Genomic DNA, 25616 nt, shown 5'->3' on the forward strand with positions numbered 1-25616 from the left:
TTCAACATGCCCATACAATCAACCCGGAAGAAAAAACACCCGTTTGCGAAAAACATAATGAGAGATTCCTTTATTTCTGTAATAAGTGTTCCTGCTTGCTTTGTAGTATATGCTTAACATCATCACACAAAACACACGATTTCTGCTTGTTAGACGAAGCTGGGTCACAAAAAAGGTCAGAATTCAACACCAAGGTTAAGTCGTTTGAAATTGACATACATAAAGCCGAAAAGAAAGTAGATGTCCTTAAAAAGTCGTTAGAAGAGTTCAAAGATGCAACAGAGAATGCTAAAAAGAAAATCGATGAAAAAAGGAAGAGCCTTATATATGTTATTAATAATATATCGGATGAATATTTGAAAGAGATTGATGAAAAGAAGTCAAAGGAGACTCAAAGAATTGAACACAAGATAATCAAACGAAGAGATGAAATTGAAAAGAACAAGGAATCTATAAATAACGTAAAAAAATCTGCGAGCAAACAAAACAATACGATATTTCTAGTGTCAGTAACCGAAATGAATAAAAATATTCCGTCTTTAAAGAGCATGGAAGATGTTACAGAGCTACCAACAAAGGTTAACTTTGAGCCTGCAAAAACTATAAAGACGGACATTGAGAGAATTGTAGGTGTTCTGACATTTAGCGTAGGTGCCACGATAAAATCTATAAACACTCCATTTTTTATCGGTAGCTTAGTTAGATTAAAGTCTACCACAAAGAAGCGAGCTTCAGTGAAACATGGAAGTGTTGGTTCGGTGAAATGTGTTTATTTTGAAAACAGTGTCTTGGTTTCTTTCCCAGAGAATGAAAATTGGGCTGGTAGTTTGAATGAGATTGAACATGTTGAGTGATTAGATAACTTACGAGTTCGTTGCATTTCCGTCAAAAACTTGGATTTAGTGAACATCATTCGTGCGGGAGCATCGTCACTTCCTTCTAATGTTAAGCGATTGGTTGAAAAATATAATGCTGCATTGCACGAATTATTCGGCAAATGAATATCTTATAATTGATAATCATCACTGCTGTCATTAGGGAATTGTGAGTAAGAACCTACAGCACAAACATTATTTTAGTTAATGCTGCATAATGACAATCACGAAGACACTTGATGAACTTTAATATTGGAGGGATACAGACAATCCCCTCTATTTGGTAAATGATGTAATAAAGGCTCGCATAATTGACGAACGTTTCCGGTGAAGGACATAAAAACATAGGGACTTATAGTCACACTCTATCGTTCTTCTTTATATTCTTTAAAACATGTTACCTTCTTTTACCCGGTTAATCTGCTATATTCACGAACCATGTCGATGATGTCAGGGCCAAAAGTTATACATTTTATCTGTAGCTAATAAATGAAGGGGATAAGCATCTATCCTTTTCGATTGTTTTATAATATCTGTAATATTATTGATATAATTCGTTCTTACAGAGTAAATTTGCATGTTAATTTAGGAATGACTGTAATATGTGTTCTGTCTATGAAGAAATAACATCAAAAATGTGGTGCACACTGAATAACGCGCGTAGCGGGTTATTTAACAGTGCGCACCACATTTTTTTCTGTTATTTCGAATAGACCGAATACATATTACAATCATTCCTTATAATCTAATTCTAAATTCCATTTTTAAGGAGTAAATCATGAAAAAAACGTTGATAACGTCACGGTCACATGACAAAATTATGTCTATGAGCTGATAAACAATCAGCCAATCAGAAGACGTGTTACATCCAAAATTAAATTATTTAGAAATAGACTGAATGTTTTGTATAATATAATCTTGTAAATATTCATAAATTAAATTGGGAAAGTATATAGTCATGTTATTGGTGTTTTCTTTTTCTTTATTCTTTTTGAATTGTTTTTTCTATCATAGTGGTGTCTTATCTTTGCATTGTTTAACTGTTTTCCGATTTGCAAATTCTTCGGAAAGCTTAAAAAAGATATAATACCCACATTACGACCTTTCAGTTCAAATACAATTTAAAACACGTTTTTATTTTCGGTCGTTGCATTGTCTTATTTTTAATTGTGGATATTGGTTTCTTTCTTGGCCTTTTCTCTTTGTGTTCTATTAACTCGTTTGATATCAACTGGTCATTTACAATTTCTATTTATACATTCCTAGCTTTCATATAATTTTTACGCTCCTCGATCGTGTTTTAAGCGTTCCAGATGTTTTTAGCGTTTTTGATGTTTAAACTAAATTAAAAGTTTATTCATTAAAGAATATTTCATCTTTAGCCATAAAACATAAAAAGAATAATAGGAGTTCCAAACATATTTTTGAAAGTATGAAATGAAAACAACACGTTCTAAATTTCATGCGCTTTTCTGGTTTAACGTTCATCAGGAACGCTCATGCTGAATATTTGCATTCCAGGGAGGTTTTACATGTATAAACAACACATATGTGACTAACCACATCAACCACCAACACCTGATTCTTCCGTTTATCGATTGATTGATTGATGTTTTAACGCCACTTTCAGCACTATTATGGTATTTCGTGGTGGTAAGTTTTAATTGGCGGAGGAAACCGGAGTGCCCGATCAGAACCACCAACCTTCGTTAGGTTAATAGACATTCACACAGAGAAAAACAACAGCAAACAGCACATGTCCCAGCGCTTGGTACAGGTACGAAATGTAGAGGACTGAAAAACAGTTTTACATAAGCATAAATCTTCCTTTTTGCGCATCTTGCCCGAATGTTATTTAGTTTGTATAGACTTTACTATCTTACACATACAAAGTAATCCTGTTGGGTACTAACGATAATAAAAAAAACCAACCTAAATTGATTTTAATAATAGTCAAAAGATTTTTTTATAACAACATTTACATGTTTCACTGCCTTAAATTTATTATTATACTAGAAAAAAACCCGCGCGAGCGCGGGTTCATGACTACTTAAAATGTTTATGGTGATAATAAACGCAGCTTGGGTTCGTGATTCTCAAACTGTTGTTATGCACTGGTGCATTATGTTGATAGTTTTGATAAGTTTGTCAGTTCTTCTGCCATAGGAGTTTGAATGTCCGATTAGTAGCTTCTGTCTCGCTTATACACAGGTGCTCCTAGAAAGGAGGAAATAACTCAGAGAAGAAGAAGACAACCTAGACAACTGATGATTAAAACATTTCTCAGTGGTGCTAGTATTTCCTTCGAAAGGTGCGAGTCAAGTTCTGTCTCTGTGTGATACGGATGCTCCAAGAACGGAGAAAATAACTAATATAAGACAATTAAGAACTCTCTGATGATTTAAAACATTTCTTCAGTGGTGCGAGTTTGTAGTATTTTATTTTCGAATGGAGAGAGTTCTGTCTCTGTGTGACATGGGTGTTCCGAGAAAGGAGGAATTTACTAAGAGAAGGAGAAAACAATCTAATGATAAAACCACATTTCTTCTAGTTTGTTATATTTCTTTTTTTTTTTGTGGTGCGAGTTTGATAAAGTGATGCAAGTTGTAATAATTAGTGAGAGTGTTCGAGTGGGGTTACATTTATTAAGTTACGCTTTATTAAAGCAATTACTATATGAAGTTATCAAGTAAACTAACTCTTTATTATTATATAATACTTCAAGCAATCGTCGGGTCAGAGACAAACCGGCTAAAACAATTTGGTCTCCAAATTTAATAGTATAGATATACATGATATAGGAGAATATCGGAAATGCATTTACAGAGATAACCAAGACAACTACTGATCTTTTACAGTGTATGTGGATTTTTTGTGTACACAAACTCATCATATAAAAACACGATTATAATTGTGTACGCCATACGTGCGTTTCGTCTACAAAAGACTCATAAGTGACTCTCGAATCAAAGCATTTTAAAGGCCAAATAGATAACTAGGAGCATTGCAGACCCTCAATTTTTTTTTATATAGGATACTTATATTTCTGACATTGTTTTACTTGTCATTGATACGTCTTGTACGAACACGAGAGTCGAAAGATACCAAAGGGACTAGAGTCACTTCGGACTTTATCTTAGTAGTTTAGTATACAAGAATTTCTATCAAAATTATTTTCTATTTTTTAAGATTATAACGCTTTCATGATATTTTAGTTAAGTAACGATGATCATTTTTTAATACGGTGCAATTTGTTTTTGTTGTTTTACCGGTATTTAAGAACTAGGGTCATACGATGCAGTTACAGGGCACAAGTAGGTTATGACGTTGCTACGTAAAGTGTTGTGTTTCGCTTGATATATCGGGAAAAGATGTATTTTTCGACTGATTCTAACCATCAGGGTTGAAAACGAGCACATGGATCCTTTTTTAAAAGTGACATTTGGCTTGATTATGTATACAGATTATTTGTTCCAACTTTTATGAACAAATCACTGGTGATTTTTTTGAATAAGATAAATTATCAGCAAAAGATGTCGGGATTTTTCCAAAATTATGAAACTGTAATAGAAATCCATTATTTCCAAGGTAAATGTCTAAAATTTCGACCTCATTTACTTCTAAAAGTAACAATAATGGTATATTTTTATTACATATTTAATTTGACAAGGAGGATACATATTTTATAGATATTGAACAAAAAGGTAAAACATGCTACACAGAAGAACAATTGATCAGTACGCATGCTTGAGTTTCTTATGGACAACATATTTGTTGAATTTGTAGGTAGACTTTTTCAACAAATTGTCGGCATTCCTATGGGAACGAACTTTGCGCCTAGTTCCTCGCCTACTTCTTATTTTCAAAAGAGTCAGAGTTCCTTTAGCTTGTTAAGACGCTTATCAAAAACCAGAAGATCAAAGAAGCCAGATCTTTTAATTTCACATTCGGATATATTGATAATATTCTTTCCATTAACAATCCAAACTTTTTTTCCTGATTGCTATATTGTTAAACGTCTGCTACAAATATTTTTGAATAAGGAACTCACTTATTTTACACGACGGGTGGTAACTGCTGACCTTTGAGGTCCCCATGGGTGACTAGGGAATAGAAATATGGTCTGGTAAGTCTTCTTCCCTCAGTAGATTATTTGCCAAAGTGGGGTGTCCGTTTGGCTGAGCGAGGTGCATAAGTTTGTAACCACATCCGGTCAGTATATGGACGTTAAATCCGACGCATCATGAAGAGAGAGTTTGGGCCTTGCCCTTGAGGGATTCGTAGATGGCCTGTTGCAAGGCAAAACGTCTGTCCCGATCCCAAATAACCTCATTTTCTAGTGGCAGTTCGAATTTCCCGACAGTAATCCCAGAACCTACCAACTGTATTTATTGTTCATACGTTCTCGTGCTGAAATGCATGAAATATTTCTTCTGGGCGTAAGAAAAACAACAACCGATCAACCTTTTAGGGTTTCTGCACGTTCTATTTAAACTCGTATTGTTAAATCTTAAATTTCCTGTACATTGATTGTGATCTGTTCTTTGTCTGTTTGTTTATTTTTCCCGAGTCGCCAACGGTGAAAGCAGGTATAGTCTTAACTGACCGACTCCGTCCGTCCGTCCAAAAAGACCTTGGAAAGAAGACTTTAAAGTTCGTCAAAATTTCCTTGGCTTCTGTGAAAAAGAATAGATTCACTCTTGGTCGATCTGTAGATTGATAATGTTTAATCGTAATGTATATAAGCAATTCTTAGATCTTCCGTGCTGCCGCTTCCTGTTTGCTGATAGTTTAAAATTTTACAACACCCATTATACACGGAAAATTTTCGTTAATATTTTCTTGGCTCCAATTGGTGTGTCTATGAAAGAGAGTAATTTGATATTTGGCATGAAGCTTTATATTGTTAGGTTGTTGCGTGTGAGCAATTATTGTTTCGGCCATGCAGCCACTTCCTGTTTGTCGATAGTTGCAAATTATTCTTGTCGGAATTGGATCATACGCATAGAGTAAAGCTCTATGTGCACGCTACATTACACTTTTAACAACTCTCTGAGTAGTCAGTAGTTGACCAGTTGCAAGTCTGACCTTATCCACCCTACCTCATTTTCAAATGGCAGTTAAAATAACCCTCGATCTATTAATACCCTATATGTAGAGCCTCCCTATTGCAATTATTAGTGAAATATTTGACACTGGACGTTAAGCAAACAACAATGTTGTTATAGTTGCTGTTTGTCATGTCTGCTTTTAGTTTATTTTATTTGTCACAAATCAAGCCGTTTTTTTTTCTTGTTTGCATTATTTCACATTTTAAAGTAGGTATACGATATTGATTTTTCTCATGGTTGAAGGCCGTTTCGAAAGATGACTTATAGTTGATTACATCCATGTCATTTCGACTATGATAGATTTTTCTCTAATTGGCAATTATACCATGATTCAAACATGTTAAAGCATGTTGAACCATGTTCAAGGCATCAGAACTTAATATGTACAATTATTAGATGTATGATCAATATTAAATTAAAATAGATAACTAGACAGTACAACTAGCTTAAAACGATCTATCACGTGCTTCTTCACCACGAAAGGTCACACTATGTAGCTTCAACCAAAAAATGTGTTTTATTTATCAACATCAAGAACACCGTGTATTGAATTTCACACAAGTTTTTTTATAATCTACGTAAGTGGAAAACAACTAAGTGATTTAAATATGTAAGGGGGGAAACTCTATATTATTATCATAATCACATGATTTCGAGTTTTGAAAGACGTTTTTGGTAAGTCTGTACACTATTAACGCTTAAAGTATTATTCGTCGTTTCTGACAGAATGAACAAGGCGGCGGAATTATATTTTAGAAAATCACATCAGTATTTCATCTAAATATGTCAGTTAAAACACCATTAATCCAGGTAGAAATAAACAACTGTAGGAATGAATGTAAATTGTCGGCTTGTCGTATTGACCCTAGTTAATGACGGATAGGTCACTCACCTAAATATAAAAGACACGTATAACAAATGTTTTATTTATAGATTAAATATACTGACCGACTTTAGAAACGCAACACTAGTTTAGTCTTTTTAATTCCCATTTTCAAATATGCAATTTTTGTTAAACAGACTTATGAACAGAAATTTCTTTCATTACTTCATTGTTTTAAAAAAAAAATGGTAGTTCGAAAGTTTAACTGATTACGTCATTTTTAATGTTCAAATCATGTGGTATATACTGAAACCCTGTTTTTCCCCTTACCAAAGAACGTGTCACCGTCAAAAGCAATGTCTACATGTAACAAACGCAAAAATTATTGTCAGAAAGGTCAACCAATTCTGTTCGGCATGTTTTGGGTTCTGTTTTGCACTTTCTGATTTTGCCGTTGTTCCACCCATTACAATGGATTTTGGCAATTATGCGGTTGAAACGTTAGGGCTTTAATTGTTTTTCTGCAGTCGATTCTTTAGCAGTCCAGTTTATGAAATACATTTATGGCATGAATATGTGCGCAATGGCATTCGGCAATTTGATTAGCAGTTGACGTTGCGGCCGTAAACGTGTCTCGCAAATGACGTTGCGAAATCAAATTCTATTGACGTTGCATTGTCACTACATATTGATCTGGTCATTGATGGTCTTCAACAAATCCTGTCTAACTGTATCGTTGTCGGAAGGACAGTAAAAGAGTTTCTGGCGTCAAATTGTCTGGTTGCAGCACGTTCTCGTTTTTCTGTTTGCAGTATTCTTATAGGCTGATTCAGTTTTTTTATTCCTCAGTCTTGGCAATATGGAGATGCAACATTTTTAAACTGATTTAAATGTGGCCAAGAATTGAAAGAACTGTTTCACAAAGAAAAACAAACTGAAAAAAATTCGTGCGACTTCAATAATCCAGTATGTTCAATAACCAACGGTAAGTCAAATGTTGATTTTTTCTAAAGAGAAAGAAGTATGGTAAGCATGAATAGTAGTTGTATGAGGATCAAACATGATTTGGCAAAAAAATTCAACAAAATGAGTGTTGCGTTTTAAAAGTCAGTCAGTATATTTATTTTTGGATAGGGTTTTACCAGCTACCGGTAAGGCATATGCGATAGGTAATCCATTTCAAAAACTGCTGTGCACAATTGCAAAATCCATTGTTTTTCAATGGTAATTGAAAACGCAGACACATCTGATGTACATAATAGTTTTTGTATGCCCCCGCCGTGGCGAAGGGGGCATGCAGTTTTACCCTTGTCCGCTTGTCTATCGTCCGTATGTTCAAAAATTAGTTTTCTTTCTTTGAATTTAGTTTCCCTCAACCACATGTTATAAAGCTTATACACAATGCTTATTACCACCAAACACAGATCTATTTGAATTTGGGAGGCGTCACTTTCACCGTTCTCGAGTTATGTCCCTTTATACATGGAAAAATAGCTTAATTTGTCGTTTCCGCACTCTAACTTTAGTTTGCCTCAACCAAATGTGAATAAACTTTTAACTAAATGCTTATTACCACCAAACACAGATCAAGTTAGAATTTTGGTGGCGTCGCTTTCACTGTTCTTTAGTTATGTCGCTTTGTTAATGGACAAATATTTCGAGCGGGGGTATCAGTATCCCATGGACAAAATAATCAATTTTTTTTTTAAATAGCAATCGGGAACACTATTATATTGTATCTGCCGGTAACACGGTTTGATACTTTTAATCTATAATTACTATACAGGAGGGTCTAGATGGGGTTTACAGAATAGAGAATAATGGGTAAGATGTGCTGAATAGATGGCAAAATAAAAAGGAAAGAATAGAGAAAAATAGGGTTAACAAATAAAAAAAGATAAGAATAACGGGGTCCTTAACTATGACCTAAAAAATCAAAGAATACAGAAATGAAGGACGCCCTCCCCCATCCAGACCCTCTTACAATAAAATAAGTTAAAGTTGTCTACTTTAATAAGAAATCTGGCATTTGTTAGGGAGCTACCATTTGAATTCTATAGGGGGCTAGGATGAAAAATGTTGTCCTGCATTTATTTTTAGTTGTAATCTCTGTCCTGCCTTTTCATTTTTCACTCTATTCGGTCCTGCCTTTTTTTGTTATTAGTTTATCCTGGCTTTTTTTTTTACATAAATTGCCTGCTTTTTTTCCAAGTTGCTCATCCTGCCTTTGTTTTTTTACTCAAAACTCCTGTCCTGCCTTTTTATTTGAATTTCATTCTCCCCCCCCCCCCCCCCCCCCCCCCTGTAATTGGTCGGGTTGTTGTCTCTTTGGTACATTTCCTGTTTCCATTATCAATTTCATAAACAGCATTTAGTAGTCTCTTTTGTGCTAGAACGGTCACATTTAAATTGGTCTCTGTTAGACAATAATCTCATTTGTTATAAAACACCAACTTCGTATTTTTACATTGCCAAAAAAAAGCAGAATGAGTGTGCACCGTTTTTTATTACAAACTACAGTCTTAGGTCAACAGTGTTTCTCCAATCCGAAATTCCCCTATTATTTCATATGCAAACACATTGTTTTAAAAACACTACCGAAAACTTTTTTGAGGTCCGATTTTGATGAAATTGTTAATGTTATCTCATAAAATTTATGTGTACAGTTTCTTATAGTCATTAAGAAATATTTTTATGACATGTCATTAACTGAGAAATCGTTATTTGTATAAAAATATAGAAACTTAGTGTCAATTTTTGTTAAAATTAAAGAAACATTATTAGTATAGAAACAAGGAGATGTGGTATGATTGCCAATGAGACAAATATCCACCAAAGTTCAATTGAAGTGGATGTAAGCAATTATATGCAACCGTACGGCCTCCCACAATAAGAAAAACCCTTACCGCATGGTCTGCTATAAGAGGCCCCGACATGAAAATATGAAACAATTCAATTGAGAAACTAATGGGTTAATTCTGTATGTATGTGCCTGTCCCAAGTCAGGAGCCTGTAATTCAGTGGTTGTCGAATGTTGGTGTGTTACATATTTGTTTTTCGTTCATTATTTTGTACATAGATTAGGCCGTTAGATTTCTCGTTTGAATTGTTTTACATTTGTCATTTATGGGCCTTTTATAGCTGACTATGCGGAATAGCCTTTGTCATTGTTGAAGGTCGCACGGTGACCTATAGTTGTTAATTTTTGTGTCATTTGGTCTCTTGTGAAGAGTTGTCTCATTGGCAAACATATACCACGTCTCCTTTTATATAATTTATAACAAAACAATTTACGAAAAATAAATATGACAAACATGAACCAACGACAACCACTGAACTACAGGCCTCTGAATTTGAACAGACACATAAAGAATGTTGCGGGGTTAAACATGTTTGTAAGCGCTCAACCCTCTCCCTAACCTGGGACAGCGTTTTTTTTTAGTCCAAACACTATAGGTTTCCGTTGCTTTTCTTAGCGTAATTTGTCCTTATCTCCCTTGCCTATCAATTTTGCCCTAACAAAATTTGTCTCATCACAGCGTAAACAAGACTTCTCAGTTCCGTTTGGCTAAGGAAAATGTTTTATTTTGCCTTTGGAATAACGCAGAGTGCACGAAGTATCACGTTAAAAAATAAAAAAATTCCTGCTGCACGCAACGACCAATCGGGATCAATCTTATTCACTAAATCGTATTCTTAATTCCGAATACGTTATCATCTTAAAATGGCTGTGCCCATAAACTTTATTGGTTGATTGTAACATGAATCACATTGTTACAATTTAAAAAAAAAACCTCCAAGAAATATTAAAACTCGCAAAAAAGAGCAGCAAATAAAAAGTGAAAAAAAGAAGTACTTATGTATTTATTTTACCTTCATAATACCTACACTACCGAGGTACAAAATAGGGTAATTCAAATGTGTAGCAGTCGTACTGTAAAATGATGTTACTAAAATGGTACCATAGTTTATAAGTACTAATCAGTAATAAGTCTATATTATTGAGGTATATTTTCAGTACTGAAAGTTACAGCATCAAACAAGTGCCGAAGGAGAAGAAGCTGTATCACATTTTTATTGGCATAACTTCTTGATAACAAGGTCGTTATAGAGAAACATGGCCGCTCCACCAGTAGGTCGATATAAAATAGGTACGTAAATGTAGGTCGTTATAGAGAAACATGGCCGCTCCAGCAGTAGGTCGATATAAAATAGGTATGTAAATGTAGGTCGTTATAGACAAACATGGCCTCTCCATCAGTAGGTCGATATATAATAGGTACGTAAATGTAGGTCGTTACAGAGACACATGGCCGCTCCACCAGTAGGTCGATATAGAATAGGTACGTAAATGTAGGTCGTTATAGAGAAACATGGCCTCTCCACCAGTAGGTAGATATAAAATAGGTGCGTAAATGAAGGTCGTTATAGGGAAACATAGCCACTCCACCAGTAGGTTGATATAAAATTGGTACGTGAATGTAGGTCGTTAGAGAGAAACATGACCATTCTACCAGTAGGTCGATACAAAATAGGTACATAAATGTAGGTCGTTATAGACTAACATGGCCACTCCACCAGTAGGTCGATATAAAATAGGTACGTAAATGTAGGTCGTTGTAGAGAAACATGGCCTCTCCACCAGAAGGTCGATATAAAATAGGTGCGTAAATGAAGGTCGTTATAGAGAAACATGGCCTCTCCACTAGTAGGTTGATATGAAATAGGTACGTAAATGTAGGTCGTTAGAGAGAAACATGACTGCTCTACAAGTAGGTCGATATAAAATAGGTACATAAATGTAGGTCGTTATACCTACATTGCGTCTCCACCAGTAGGTAGATATAAAATAGATACGTAAATGTAGGTCGCTGTAGACAATTTGTCAAACATGGCCTCTCCACCAGTAGGTCGATATCAATTAGGTACGTAAATGTAGGTCGTTATAGAGAAACATGGCCACCCCATCAATAGGTCGATATAAAATAGGTACGTAAATGAAGAACGTTATAGACAAACATGGTCGCTCCACCAGTAGGCCGATATAAAATAAGTACGTAAACGTGGGTCGTTATAGACAAACATGGCTTCTCCACCAGTAGGTCGATATAAAATAGGTACGTAAATGTAGGTCGTTATAGACAAGCATGGCCTCTCCACCAGTAGGTCGATATAAATTAGGTTCGTAAACGAAAAACGTTATAGAGCAACGATGGCCTCTCCACCAGTAGGTTGATATAAAATAGGTACGTAAATGTAAGTCGTTATAAACAAACATGGCCGCTCCTCCAGTAGAGCAATATAAAATTAGTGTCATAAATGTAGAACGTTATAGACAAACATGGTCGCTCCACTAGTAGGCCGATATAAAATAGGTACATAATGTGGGTCGTTATAGACAAACATGGCATCTCCACCAGTAGATCGATATGAAATAGGTGCGTTAATGTAAAACTTTATAGAGAAACATGGCCTCTCCAACAGTATATCTATATAAAATAGGTACGCAAATGTAGGTCGTTAAAGAGAAACATGGCCGCTCCTCCCGTAGGGCAATATAAAATAGGTATCGTAAATGTATGTCGTTATAGAGAAACATGGCCGATCAACCAGTAGGACGATATAAAATAGGTACGCAAATGTTAGTCGTTATAGAGAAACATGGCCACTCCACCAGTAGGACGATATAAAATAGGTACGTAAATGTAGGTTGTTATAGAGAAACATGGCCGCTCCACCTGTAGGTCTACATAAAATAGGTACGTACATGTAGGTCGTTATAGAGAAACATGGTCGCTCCACCAGTAGGTCGATATATAATAGGTTCATGTACGTACTTGTATGTCGTTAAAGAGAAACATGGCGGCTCTATCAGTAGCAGGTCGATATAGAATAGGTACATAAATGTAGGTTGTTATAGAGAAACATGGCTGATCCACCAGTAGGTCGATATAAAATAGGCACGTAAATGTAGGTCGTTATAGAGAAACATGGCCGCTCCACCAGTAGGACAATATAAAATTGGTACGTAAATGTAGTTTGTTTAAGAGAAACATGGCTGACCAACCAGTAGGACGATATAAAATAGGTACGTAAATGTAGGTTGTTATAGAGAAACATGGCCGCTCCACCAGTAGGTCGATATAAAATAGGCACGTAAATGTAGGTCGTTATAGAGAAACATGGCCGCTCCACCAGTAGGACATTATAAAATTGGTACGTAAATGTAGTTTATTTAAGAGAAACATGGCCGACCAACCAGTAGGACGATATAAAATAGGTACGTAAATCTAGGTCGTTAAAGAGAAACATGGCCGCTCCTCCCGTTGGGCGATATAAAATAGGTATCGTAAATGTATTCCGTTATAGAGAAACATGGTCGATCAATCAGTAGGACGATATAAGATAGGTACATAAATGTTAGTTGTTATAGAGAAACATGGCCACTCCACTAGTAGGACGATATAAAATAGGTACGTAATTGTAGTTTGTTATAGAGAAACATGGCCGATCAACTAGTAGGTCTATATAAAATAGGTACGTACATGTAGGTCGTTAAAGAGAAACATGACCGCTCTATCAGTAGCAGGTCGATATAGAATAGGTACATAAATGTAGAACGTTATAGAGAAACATGACCGCTACACCAGTAGGTCGATATAAAATAGGTACGTAAATGTAGGTCGTTAAAGACAAAAATAGCCGCTCAGCCAGTAGGACGATATAAAATGGGTACGTACATGTAGGTTGTTATAGAGAAACATGGCCGATCAACCAGTAGGGCGATATAAAATAGGTACGTAAATGTTAGTCGTTATAGAGAACCATGTCCGCTCCATCAGTGGAAGGTTGATATAGTATAGGTACATAAATGTAGGTTGTTATCGAGAAACATGGCCAATCAACCAGTAGGGCGATATAAAATAGGTACGTAAATGTTAGTCATTATAGACAAACATGGCCTCTCCACCAGTAGGTCGATGTAAAATAAGTACGTAAATGTAGATCGTTAAAGACAAAAATGGCCGCTCAACCAGTAGGACGATATAAAATAGGTACGTAAATGTAGGTCGTCATAGAGAAACATGGCCGATCAACCAGTAGGACGATATAAAATAGGTACGTAAATATTGTTCGATGTTAGTTGAAACCAGATCTTAAAATTACAGAATTAAAACCCTTATGTTCTCATCCTAGATGATGGAAATTTAGCTCTAATGCAGGTTCAGTTCAGCAAATGTTCTAAGTACCACAAAAAAGATAACACACCAAAACCGTCAGTCGGACTAGGTAACTGACTTGAGACATGCACATGAATATGTGACGGGGTTAACCACTTTTCTGTTTATCTCAACCTTTAACCTAACTTCGATCTATGGATTAACGATAAACGCATAAAAACAAACAAAAGCAATAGTACAAGAGAAAACACTTTACCACGGGTTCATGCAAAAAAAGTCATGAACATAGCATGACAATATGATATTATGGAATATATATAATAAGAAGATGTGATATGATTGCCAATGAGACTACTCTTCACAAGAGACCAAATGACACAGAAATGAACAACTATAGGTTATCGTACGGCCTTTAACAATGAGCGAAGCCCATACCGCATAGTCAGCTATAAAAGGCCCCGAAATGACAAATATAAAACAATTCAAACGAGAAAACTAACGGCCTAATTTATGTGCAAAAAAATGAACGAAAAACAAATATGTTACACATCAACAATCGACAACCACTGAATTACATGCTCCTGACTTGGAATAGGCACATACATACAGAATGTGGCGGGGTTAAACATGTTAGCGATGCCCATAACAAATTACATAGAAACGCAAAAGAAAGATTAAGTATTTTCTTCAAAAATATACACTTGCAAATTGATATTATCTTCAAAATAACCAGACGCAGCCTTTGAACAACAACAGTATAATTTTATTAATTATCAATAATTCTATTACGTCAGACAGAACCAATGGAAAATTCCTTAACTCCTGATTTCAGTCTTATTAGTCTTGCGTTCTCGTGTTCTCTGTTCTTATTTTCACAGTTTGATTGTAATTACCCTTTTCAACCACTCAAACTGTGATGTTAAAGATAGATCTTTTTCTGTTTTGTGTTAAGTAGTTTATACTCGTTTGTGTGCTCTCAAATATTTGTAATCATTTTATGTCTATAACACATTGGAAAACCTTGGCCGGGGTTTGCCGATTGAGTTATTACACGCACGTCGTGTGCCCACAGGAATCTGTATCACACGATTCCTCAAGGCCATGGTCAACAAGAATGGCTTTTAATTGAGTCACTCCTTTCATTTCGTTATATAATAAATATCGTAAATCGAAATTATATAAAGATACATTTGAACAAAAGACAATTATTACGTTTTCATTCAGGACCAATTACAGAGAAAGACACACTGATTGAGTATGCCATAACACCAAGAAGTACAGTAAAGTCCCTTCAAGTAGGAGATGCTATCCAACATTTAGCACCAGGATCGGAGGAAAGCAGTTTATTACCCGACATCCGGGAGGTCTTGCCACTTATTCAGAAGATGCCGGTATATGAGGACGATGTATTTATAATTGCACATGCTAAAACAGGTAATTTATAATTAAAAATTACTTAATTGGAAAGAAATATATATTGCGTTCTTTTTGTGACGTAAAATTCAAAATGAACTGTATAAACTACAAATTTCAAGGAAATGATAGCCTTTGTTAGTCTTCTTTGTTTATCTAATTTTGGTTAAATTGTATGTTTCGAAGTTTGGTGTGGCGTCCATTTCGTTGAACTAGTATACATTATTGTTTATTGGCCAGCTTAAGCTTGCCTTCGTGTGCTGGAATTTTTCACTGCGTTAAAGACCCATTGATGAACTTCAGCTGATTTCGACTCCTGGTGGAGTTGTTGTCTCTTTGACACATTCCTTGTTTCCGTTATAATTCTATTCCATATATCCGCATCATCCTAACGATACACATAACTTATAGAAATATAGAAAAACAGTCTGAGGAAGTTCTGCAGACTTCAGCAAAAGACAGATTTCAATCCCCACTTGTTTATCTATATTTTGCTGATTATTACCAATACCAAGATACACGCATGTACATGTGTCGTCGAAGGACAAAAACAAACACATATTAGATGTATGTCTCGTGAAAATAGTTGCGCATGCGGGATTAAAGCGTGCTGTTTAGTTTGTCGTTGTTGTTGGCTTCAGTAATTGTTAAAGTTTATGATCACATTTTTCTATGACACAGGCGAAATTTATATTTGTGTGTTAACAGTGATTGAAACATAAAATATATTTTTTGTAGAAATTTATATAGACATTTTCGCATTGTATTAATACTCTTGACAGGAACTCATTGGACATGGGAGATCGTTAACATGCTAATGAAAGGTTCAACAGAATACGAGAAGATGTCAAAAGCAAGAAGACAACTAGAGTTTCATTACCCTGACGAATTCAAAGACATGCAGAGACCTCGTGTCTTCAATTCACACCTCCTTTTACATCATATTCCTAAACAAGCTATTGAAAAGAAGTGTAAAGTTATTGTGGTTCAGAGAAACCCAAAAGATACAGTTGTGTCTCTGTTTTACCACATGAAGGCTTTTGGGTCGTTTGATGGTGAAACTACATTTAGTGAATTCCTGTCATCATGGTTGAAGCTAGGTTAGAATTTTATCATTAACAATGTGAACCATCTTTTGTTGTCCAATTGTGTCCTTTTTCAAATCATTACATTTTGACTGAGTTTGGTTTTGCATTGCGGTTGATGCTTTCATAATATTTTAGAAGACGTTTAAAGTTCAAGCGATTCCCTTAGTTCTTATATGTATTGATGTGTATATAAGAAATGATTGTACTAGTCTTGGGTATTATATTGTTGCCTTTAGCGTTCTGACATTGTTTTATTTTAAAATGGCAGTCAGCAAACATCCTAAATGTACAACTTCCGTCGGCTATCCGAACATTCCCGAAGTCCTGCATTTAATGATTGATTGCCGAGTTCTTCCTTTGGAATTGCCTTGATTTATGACATCCTAGATTTATAATGAACAAAAATCTTTTGATCTTCTGAAAAAGAAGAAAGTTTTATCACAATATATGCAAGCGTGCTGGGATCTGACAATATGTCTAACTAATAATGAAATATCGCGACATCTCTATTGCTTGAAAAATATATGTAACGAATTGACAAGTCGTGTTACCGCGTCAGTGTTTGAGAGCATATTTGATGATGTATTTATTGATTGAATATTGGTGTTTAACGCTATTTTCAGTCCTCATCTCTTTTTTTTTTGCTGAGGAAGCCGCAACTTCTTATAGAAAACCGACGACCTTCGACAAGAACATTTGAAATCTTAGTCAATTCCGGTAGGATCGCCGGCCGGAGTCGAACGCTCCTGGAATGTGCGGGGTTCGAACTTGCAACCTTAGTGTTGACATACTAGTAATACTGTAAATAAACTCTACTCAAGACTACTCTGTCACTAGGCCTCGCCTTTTAAGCATAAAAACTTTAGATAAGTATTGTAAGGCAACATTCAGTACAATTTATAAATGTTGTTACAGTTTTGGTTAGACATTAACGAATCTACATACTGATTATATCTTATTTCTGAATATTACAAAACAGTTTCTAATGAGGTACAACGACGGGTGTCATTATTGGAGTCGGAACTGCTCTACCACTTTGGGTGCACCTAAGCATAACTGTATGTTTATGTCGGGACACGTGCTGCTGAATTTTGATTTTTCCATGTAGTGTTTTGTGGACTGTTTCCTACGTTATAATTTCCTGTCTCCGTCTCTTTTTAACTTTTGATTTATGATTGGCCCTTGGTATCTGTTGACATTCAATGCAATAATCATACTTTTCTTTCAAATAAATGTAGTTAATTAATCTTTAATTTTTTTTCAGAAACAGACACAAACCACAACTGGTTTTATTATACCAAGAAACTACAAGAAATGTTATATGACCAAACCGATTTACCAATACACAACGTGTACTACGAAGATATGAAATCGGTAAGGCATTTTGAATATACCTTTTTTACAGGTTAATTAGTTGATGTAAAAATACAAAACTCAACAAGTAGTTGGAATTCCTTTGGTAATGAATTATACCCTTCTGTTAGTTGGCTGAGCGTGAGTTGTTGTATCGCTGAAAGTTGTCCGAGGAATATCATTTTACACTATGGGATTAGTTTGAATCTATAACAATACATTTATAGGGAAAACTAAACTACAAAAATATCTTGTTATCATTCAAATGAATATTTCGTGTTTATTATCAGTGGCGAACCCAGAAATTTTCATAAGTAGGGACCCACTGACTTGCCTAAGAGGAGGAGCTCTCCATTCATGCTTCAGTGATTCCCTATATAATCAACCAAATATTTCCCACAAAAAAGGGTGGGGGGCTCCTTTGCGCCCCCTAAATTCGCCTCTGATTATTAAATTTAACGATGATATTTTTTTAGCGTGTTATTAGCGCCGCCATTGGTTGGTTGCATAAAGTAGTTCACTCAACGTCGTCTATCGTCTATCGAAAAAAAAACTTTATGAGCCACTACCGAAAGCCCTCTCGACCGTTTTGTATTCTTGCGAATCAAACATTAAAACAGAAAGATTATCTGACCGAACATGCCTGCCAAAGGTTAGGTAACGCTTCTGAAGTTAAACATTAAAAACACAAAACAACTAGAAATGGAATAGAGATTCACTCTGGTGTATCATTTAGAAGACATGCATAACATTTGAAAAGTTTGCAAAGGTGATGAATTCAATTCAAAATAAATAATTTTCCCAAATATCGACTTTCGATCACTACTTGCATATGGTGTGTACATGAATGTGTATGACTTGTTTATGATGTGTACACGTATGTGTATGAATAGTGTGTATGTGTATATAGCATGTTTCTTTTTTTTTTTATTAAGAACCCAGTTGATGAAGTGAGGAAAATCGTGAAGTATTTAGGTATTAACAGAGCTGACGACTTTATACATCAAGTAGTGGATAAATGTTGCTTTGATAACCTAAAGAAAGCTGATAACACCAAAGTAGCTGCTCTTGAAGGAGTTCCGAAGCAAGCATTTTCATTTATGTATAGAAAAGGTAAAGTTATTGATAGTAATTACAAAATGTACAGATTGTTTGAATGGGTCGGATAAATGGAGATAAATCTTAAACTCAGTGATTCGTTTTTTAATAGTTTGGTTCCCTCAATGCTTCCTAAACACTCATGTAACATAGAAGTGAAATAATCTATCTTTTTAAGGAGGTAGACCTTTGAAAAGGGACATAATTATTTAAAATCACGGTATTCTAGGCCTACCTCTTTTAGAATTTGCTTAACATTCTAGTCTAAACTTGTATGTTCAAAGAACCTATTTTGCAATATGCATAGATTTTCGTGTGTTCTGTAAGTTGATATTGTAAAATATTAGCCGAGAGCCACTAAATTATTTTTGTCACTGAAAGTAAAACTTACTTGAAATAAATTAACTCAAACTGAAAAAATAAATGGATATTATAAATATGCTCTTCGTTTGTGTTTGATTGTGTTTGTAAGTCTGATTATAATTTGAAGGAGTCAGGTGTTCATTGTCGTTGTAGTCTGTTGTGCCGTTCAGTAAATTTTGATCTTTAACGCCACTTTCATCACCCTTGGTTATATCGTGGCTGTCAGTTTTTATTTGCGAAGGAATACGGAGTACTCTGAACGAACAACAATTTAGATTGGAATCAAACGCACCTTGCCACGTGGTCAATTTAGATTGGAATCAAAAGCACCTTGCCACGTGGACAATTTAGATTAAAGTCAAACGTACCTTGCCACTTGGGCAATTAAAATTGGAGTCGAACGCACCTGCCACATGCTGGGTTCGATATTACAAACTCAGTGTTAACACGCTAGTGATAATTTAGATGAACTACTTAGACCACTTGGCCACCAAGGCCCCTGTATCCCACTCCAAAGAAGAAGGTATATTAGTTTTAAGTCCATGCGTGAGTCAGCACATATCACATTTTAGTCGCGTTGCTAAATAATTATAGATCAATAGATATCTGGTCAATTTATATTGATACATTGATGTTTACATTTTGTTATTACAGGTGAAGTTGGAGATTGGAAGAACCATTTTACTGTCTCAGAAAATGAAGAATTTGACAGAATTTACAACGAAAGAATGAAAGATATAAAGTTCACTTACAAATATACATTATAAACAATCGATTGATTAATACAATATGCTCACATCGTTCTTTATGTGTTCTTTTCATTTTGTAAGCCTATGTAGTGTTTCATACAATAAAACATAGAAAGAATGAGGGTTTTTTCTGTTCATGTTCAAAATATCTTGTCTGTTAATCATTCATTCTATGCGTAAATGATTTTTTTCACAAACTAACAATGTAATGAATAGCTTGTTTTTTTTTTCTGAGGAAATAGTAGTTGTTAACTTATCCATCTACCAGACCGTTGGTTTTCCTGTTTGAATTGTTTTACACTAGTCATTTCGGGGTCCTTTATAGCTTGCTGTTCGTTGTGAGCCAAGGCTCCGTGTTGAAGACCGTACTTTGACCTATAATGGTTTACTTTTTACACATTGTGACTTTGATAGAGAGTTGTCTCATTGGCACCACATCTTCTTATTTCTATTATAAACACATCATCAGTAGCACTCAAATCATAACAGTTGGAAGTTCAAAGTTGAAGAGCATTGAAGAAGTATTCCATAAAGTAATTCCAAATACGGCTAAGCCTAATGCTATTTATGTTATTGGGTAGAAATTCTTAATGTTCAAAATACTTCATCATTGTTCATAATAAAAAGTTAAAAAACTAAAAAGAAGATAAAGAATACTGTGGATTCATTTAAAATATTCGTTGGATACCAATTTTCGTGGATTTCGTGGGTACAGATGAACCACGAATTTAAATGTTTAACGAATTAAAAATTTTCAAAAGGAATGCATGCAGACTTTGTCAAAACAACGAAATAAAACATCCGCGAAAATGCTTGTTTTCCTCAATCCACGAAAATTGGTTCCCACGAAAATAGATGAATCCACTGCAGGTTCGAGTAAATGTCATAGGAACCACTTGCATACATGGGACAAAGAGAAAGATCAGGTGCATGATAATGTTAGTATCTATTAACCTTGTGTGTAACACATGAAAGCCCGTTTCTGTTTTTTGTAGCAGCAAGGGCACCACAATTGCGATGGGACCCAGAGCTTACGTATATGTACAATTTATACACCTTCCAGGGATACATACAATGCTGATCACTTTCAATGGAGCTTGAAATCCAATAACAGTGCCAAAAAATCCCTGAGTTGTTAATGTGAAGCACGAAGCTCAACAGGACAGTACTTGATTATTTTGTTTAAACTATGCAATGAATTAATCTGTTTTTTTTTAATATTAGTTTGGATCCCATATTATTTTACTGGGTTTAAACCGAGACTGTGTGGTCAACTTGAACGGTAACCAATCACTTTTTTCATCCTTTCTCGTTACGACCCCAGTTAATCGGTCGGGATATTGTCATTGTGTCTGACTGTATTTTTTTTTTTTTGCGTGAGGGATTTTCGATCATTTATACAGGTAGTTATCTATGTCTTTGATACGGACCCCCTATGGATAGGCTACCACGTGACATTGTATATTTCAGCAATCAAGGTTCATTTGTAGATTAGAAAGTAAAACATTAAAGACTATGTTGCAGTCAAAAAATCATTTTTATGTTAGAACCTATTTGCCTTTTGACAAAACATATGTGTTTTAATAATGTGAATGTTTATCAAATATCAAGTATAATGATAACGCAATTATATAATTCATGTTTTTATTGAGACGGTCTCTGTACGCGTTGTGTGTGTAGTATTTAATACAGCGTGCTATTGTGCATTGTGACAATAAACCTGGGAATAGTTAATTGATATATAATGTCCCAGAATAAACTGATTTTTTCTGAACGTTTATCATTTGATATTTTGTATTTCAATCATAGCATGGGAATATGTCGGAAAGCATGAAGTAAATTAAGAAAACGATATTTCTGTTTACAATATTTATCTTAGGTCGGAAACACAGTGGTCGGAAAGCAGAAAGATATTCAAACAAAAGGATTTTTCTGCCAAAAAATATCTATAATTCATTGATATATACAACCAGGCTAAGAAAATATTCTTATTAAGGTTTTAAGTTTTAATTGAGACTAAATAAACTCATCATAGATACCAGGATTAAAATTAATTTATTCTTAATCAAATATACTTAAAATTGTCATTTATACGTGCATTATGTCTCGCAGGTATGAACAGTCATTATATTTATGCAAATTATATGCAACGTATGAGCAGGGATGCGTACCTAAAAATAGCTAAATACCTAAGTTTTAAAGGTCGTGATCGAAAAAATGGGGTGTGTGGAGCGGATGTCCTTAATTTCTGTATTCTTCAAAGTTTTAGGTCATTTTTTTTTTTATCTTTCAAAATAATGCTTATTCTGTAATTATATGATGTCTTTCCTCTGTAATCAGTATTTTATTACAGGATTCTTTTATTTTCCACAGTTATTCTTTCTACTTTTGCATCCCCTTTATTCTTTTTTTTTAATTTTTTTGTTTTTTGCCCTTTTCCTCTATTCGCTCATTTTTTGGCCCTTTTCCTCTATTCGCTCATTTTTTTTAGCCCTTTTCCTCTATTCGCTCATTTTTTGGCCCTTTTCCTCTATTCGTTCATTTGTTGTCATTATTCTTTATTCTGTAAACCCAATCCAGACCCTCCTATAGACTGAGTGCGTCTGTCCTGTATCAGGCTAAATATTTTAAGTAAACGGTAGTTTAAAATGATATTAGGGTCACATCAATTAGAGTTCAATTTGATTTGTGAACTTATTAAAATGTATGGTCTGTTTTCAATTAGGATTTGGTTCCAGATGTCACAGTTCACTAAACTAAATGTTATATAGTGAGCCAGCATGTTTGATTACATTCTAAATATACTGTTGTTTCATATATGCTGTTCAACAATGCATGTGTGTTCATTGAACAAACATAGGCGGATTTATGGAGCTACATTTATGGTGAATGCATAGACTTTTTACATGTTCCACTCCAAACGTTGCCTAGTTTGGGGGTCCCGCCCCCCACTTTTTTTCAAAATTCTGGATCCGCATCTGATAAGCATGTGTATATAAAGCATTTGAAGCAATTTAAACGTAAGTGAGACAGCAATCCATTAACACAAAAAACCAAAAGACATCTAGAGATCATCAGTGTTCAACAAATTGACCTGTGTCCATAAAATTTATTGGGCAAAAAAATGTTCGACAGAAAAATTAGATTAATGGAGCCTATCAAAGATCTGCCTTCATTAGTAGGTTCGTTCAAACTACAAATGTACATAGAGTTAGATATGACAAAATTCAACAGTACAATATAATTCCGAAATTCAGACAGCGCTGAGGCACTTGAATTATAGTTAGTTTATCTGGTAAAAGGCATTTATTAGCTTTTTATATCACTTGTTATCCGTTCACTCCTCCTTCATTAACTTGTTAACAGATTTTCTCCTCCACATCTACTAAGTTCATTTGAAATTCAAATACAACTTAACAAGGTTAATCCTTAGGGTATCAATAGTATAATTTGTTATCATTGTCCTAGCTGCCCATAATAGAGGTTCACAGCTCCCCATCTCCCTTCTATTCTCCCCTCAGCCTTTTATGTGCACTTTCTGTCATTATAGTCCTACCCTATATATTAGATGAGGGAGAGGGGGGGGGGGGGGGGGGGGGTAAACTGGTTTAAGTCTGCCGGTCCGTTTGTCCAATGAAGTTATGAACTCACTTTCCTCACTCAGGAACTACAAATCAGATTGATCGAGCTTTCTTAGATATGGTATCGAACTTCATGTGATCATGCTATACAGTGCTATTTGTTTTCACATCCATTGCTTGTCAACTTCCTGTTAACCGAATACTTACAGCAGGGGTATCATTTGCATATAGCTCATAGTTCAACTTCTTTGTGAGACGTTGGGATGCTGATCTGGCAGAAGGAGCATTGGCTCTTTGTATCAATCTTTATAGTTCAGAAGGTGCAGGAGCTTGACAAAAAAAAATATACCTATAGCTATCATGAATACGGTATTTCAGAGAGAGGCAAAAGATACCAAAGGGACATTATATCTCATAAGTCGAAAACAAACTGACAACGCAATGATAAACATCGAAAAACGACCAACAGACAAACAACAGTATACTAAACACAACATAGAAAACTAAAGACTGAGCAACTCGAAACCCACCAAAGTCGATAGTGATCTCAGGTTATCCGGAAAGGTAAGCAAATCCTGCTCCACTTGTCCGAGGATAATTCTATATAATTATTCGGTAGGTCACATTCGATGAAAAGAGGACGGGATTGTGGTTACGACATTTGGAACATATTAATTGTCATCTATGAAACAGATATTCCGCAACGGTCAACCAACTCGTGATTGGTCCGTAAAATTTTCAACTTCACCGATTAATTGCATATAGCGATAAAACGATTTGACAAATATCTGATAGATTTACGAACCGACATCTGATTAATTTAATCAATTCGTAACCTTTTCTGAATTTCATATATAAAAATTCTCTACCTTATCACATACACCGGCTCATCCCTACCAGTCATCACACAGTAAGTGACGCCCGTCCACCAACCCCGCACCCAAACTTTAGATAGTGTTCATTTATGGTTCGGTGATCGATGTTAAGTTTTCATGAATAGTGCCGTTTATCAGATACTATTACACGAGGTAAACTAACTATATTTGGTCTACCGAATAATTTTTTTGGGTGCACATGTCCATTTGTCATGATTCATAATTTTATGACCTCAACCTCAATTTCTATTCGACTGGTCAATTTTAAGTTTTCTTGATAAGGTAACTTTCTGAAATTCTGTAAGTAATATGTCGCGGTCACTGTATAAAATGATTGTGACCGGGTTGATCATGGCAAGATATGATTTTCATGGTTCACTTTGTAACGTTAAGTTTTCCTCATTAGAGTTGGTTCACAGATACTGAAAATAATAAAAGGCCAACTATATAAGGCAAAGGAAATATTTATGATTTAGATGTTTCAGTTAAAGCAGGTCCGACAGGATTCATCTGAACTTAGCATTATTTTAATCAATCTGATTAAAATTCAAATCTATATTAACTCGCGTGCTCGTATATATAAGAGGATAACGCAATCAGAGGTCTATATTTTAATTAGATTGTATTTTGAAGGGTCATTTATAGTGTTTAGTTTCTGCTATATCTGTAGAGAACATTGATCTAAAAGACGCAACATAAAATTCAGTCCTAATCAGTTCTGAAGGCGGGACTTTTTAACGTGTGCCCTCTTATGCAAGGTTTATGTATACCATTCATCATGCACTCTTTCAACATGGGACACCAGCATTAAAACATTTAATTCTAATAAGGATGTTCATTTGCTAGTTTCGTTCATTGTATGCACCATGTTTCTATTTAATCATACAAATGAGGACATTTATAAACTCACCCGGAGTCGAGCAGATAACGATATCTAAATTTTCGATCTTTATCGCTTTGTGGGAAAAAAACTTCAGCATTTGGCAAAATCCATACCGTAAACGAATACTGACTCGGAACAGGCACATACAGACTGTGGTGGTGGTGGGGGAGGAAGGGGGGGGGGAGGTAAACATGTTTGTGAGCGCTTAACCCTCCTCTAGCCT

General features: G+C 35.1%; 2 protein-coding genes across 21 annotated transcripts in view; both read left to right on the top strand.

Moving 5' to 3' along the window:
- LOC127706418 (sulfotransferase 1A1-like) overlaps positions 1–20172 on the top strand; it is a 90263-nt gene extending 70091 nt beyond the window's left edge. Inside the window, exons 6-7 of one of the 2 annotated variants that reach the window (XM_052211046.1) lie at positions 18780–18957; positions 19960–20172. In XM_052211046.1, coding sequence (XP_052067006.1) covers positions 18780–18957; positions 19960–20072 — 291 coding nt within the window. In that variant the 3' untranslated portion in view covers positions 20073–20172. The remainder of the gene's footprint in view (positions 1–18779; positions 18958–19959) is intronic. The other variant, XM_052211047.1, reaches the window with a different exon arrangement.
- The window catches only part of LOC127706416 (sulfotransferase 1A1-like), a 139961-nt gene that overhangs the window by 63162 nt on the left and 51183 nt on the right, over positions 1–25616 (top strand). For 7 of the 19 annotated variants that reach the window (XM_052211039.1, XM_052211040.1, XM_052211041.1 and 4 more), the window contains exon 2: positions 15215–15424. The exons of 3 other annotated variants lie outside the window; for them this stretch is intronic. In XM_052211039.1, coding sequence (XP_052066999.1) covers positions 15215–15424 — 210 coding nt within the window. Of the gene's footprint in view, positions 1–6595; positions 6662–10827; positions 10961–11117; positions 11153–13590; positions 13606–13721; positions 13737–15214; positions 15425–25616 lie in introns of those variants that run through there. 9 more of the 19 variants (XM_052211035.1, XM_052211036.1, XM_052211026.1 and 6 more) reach the window with 9 other exon arrangements.

Source organism: Mytilus californianus, unplaced genomic scaffold (assembly GCF_021869535.1).
Source record: "Mytilus californianus isolate M0D057914Y unplaced genomic scaffold, xbMytCali1.0.p SCAF_6, whole genome shotgun sequence".
Classification (NCBI taxonomy): Eukaryota; Metazoa; Mollusca; class Bivalvia; order Mytilida; family Mytilidae; genus Mytilus; species Mytilus californianus.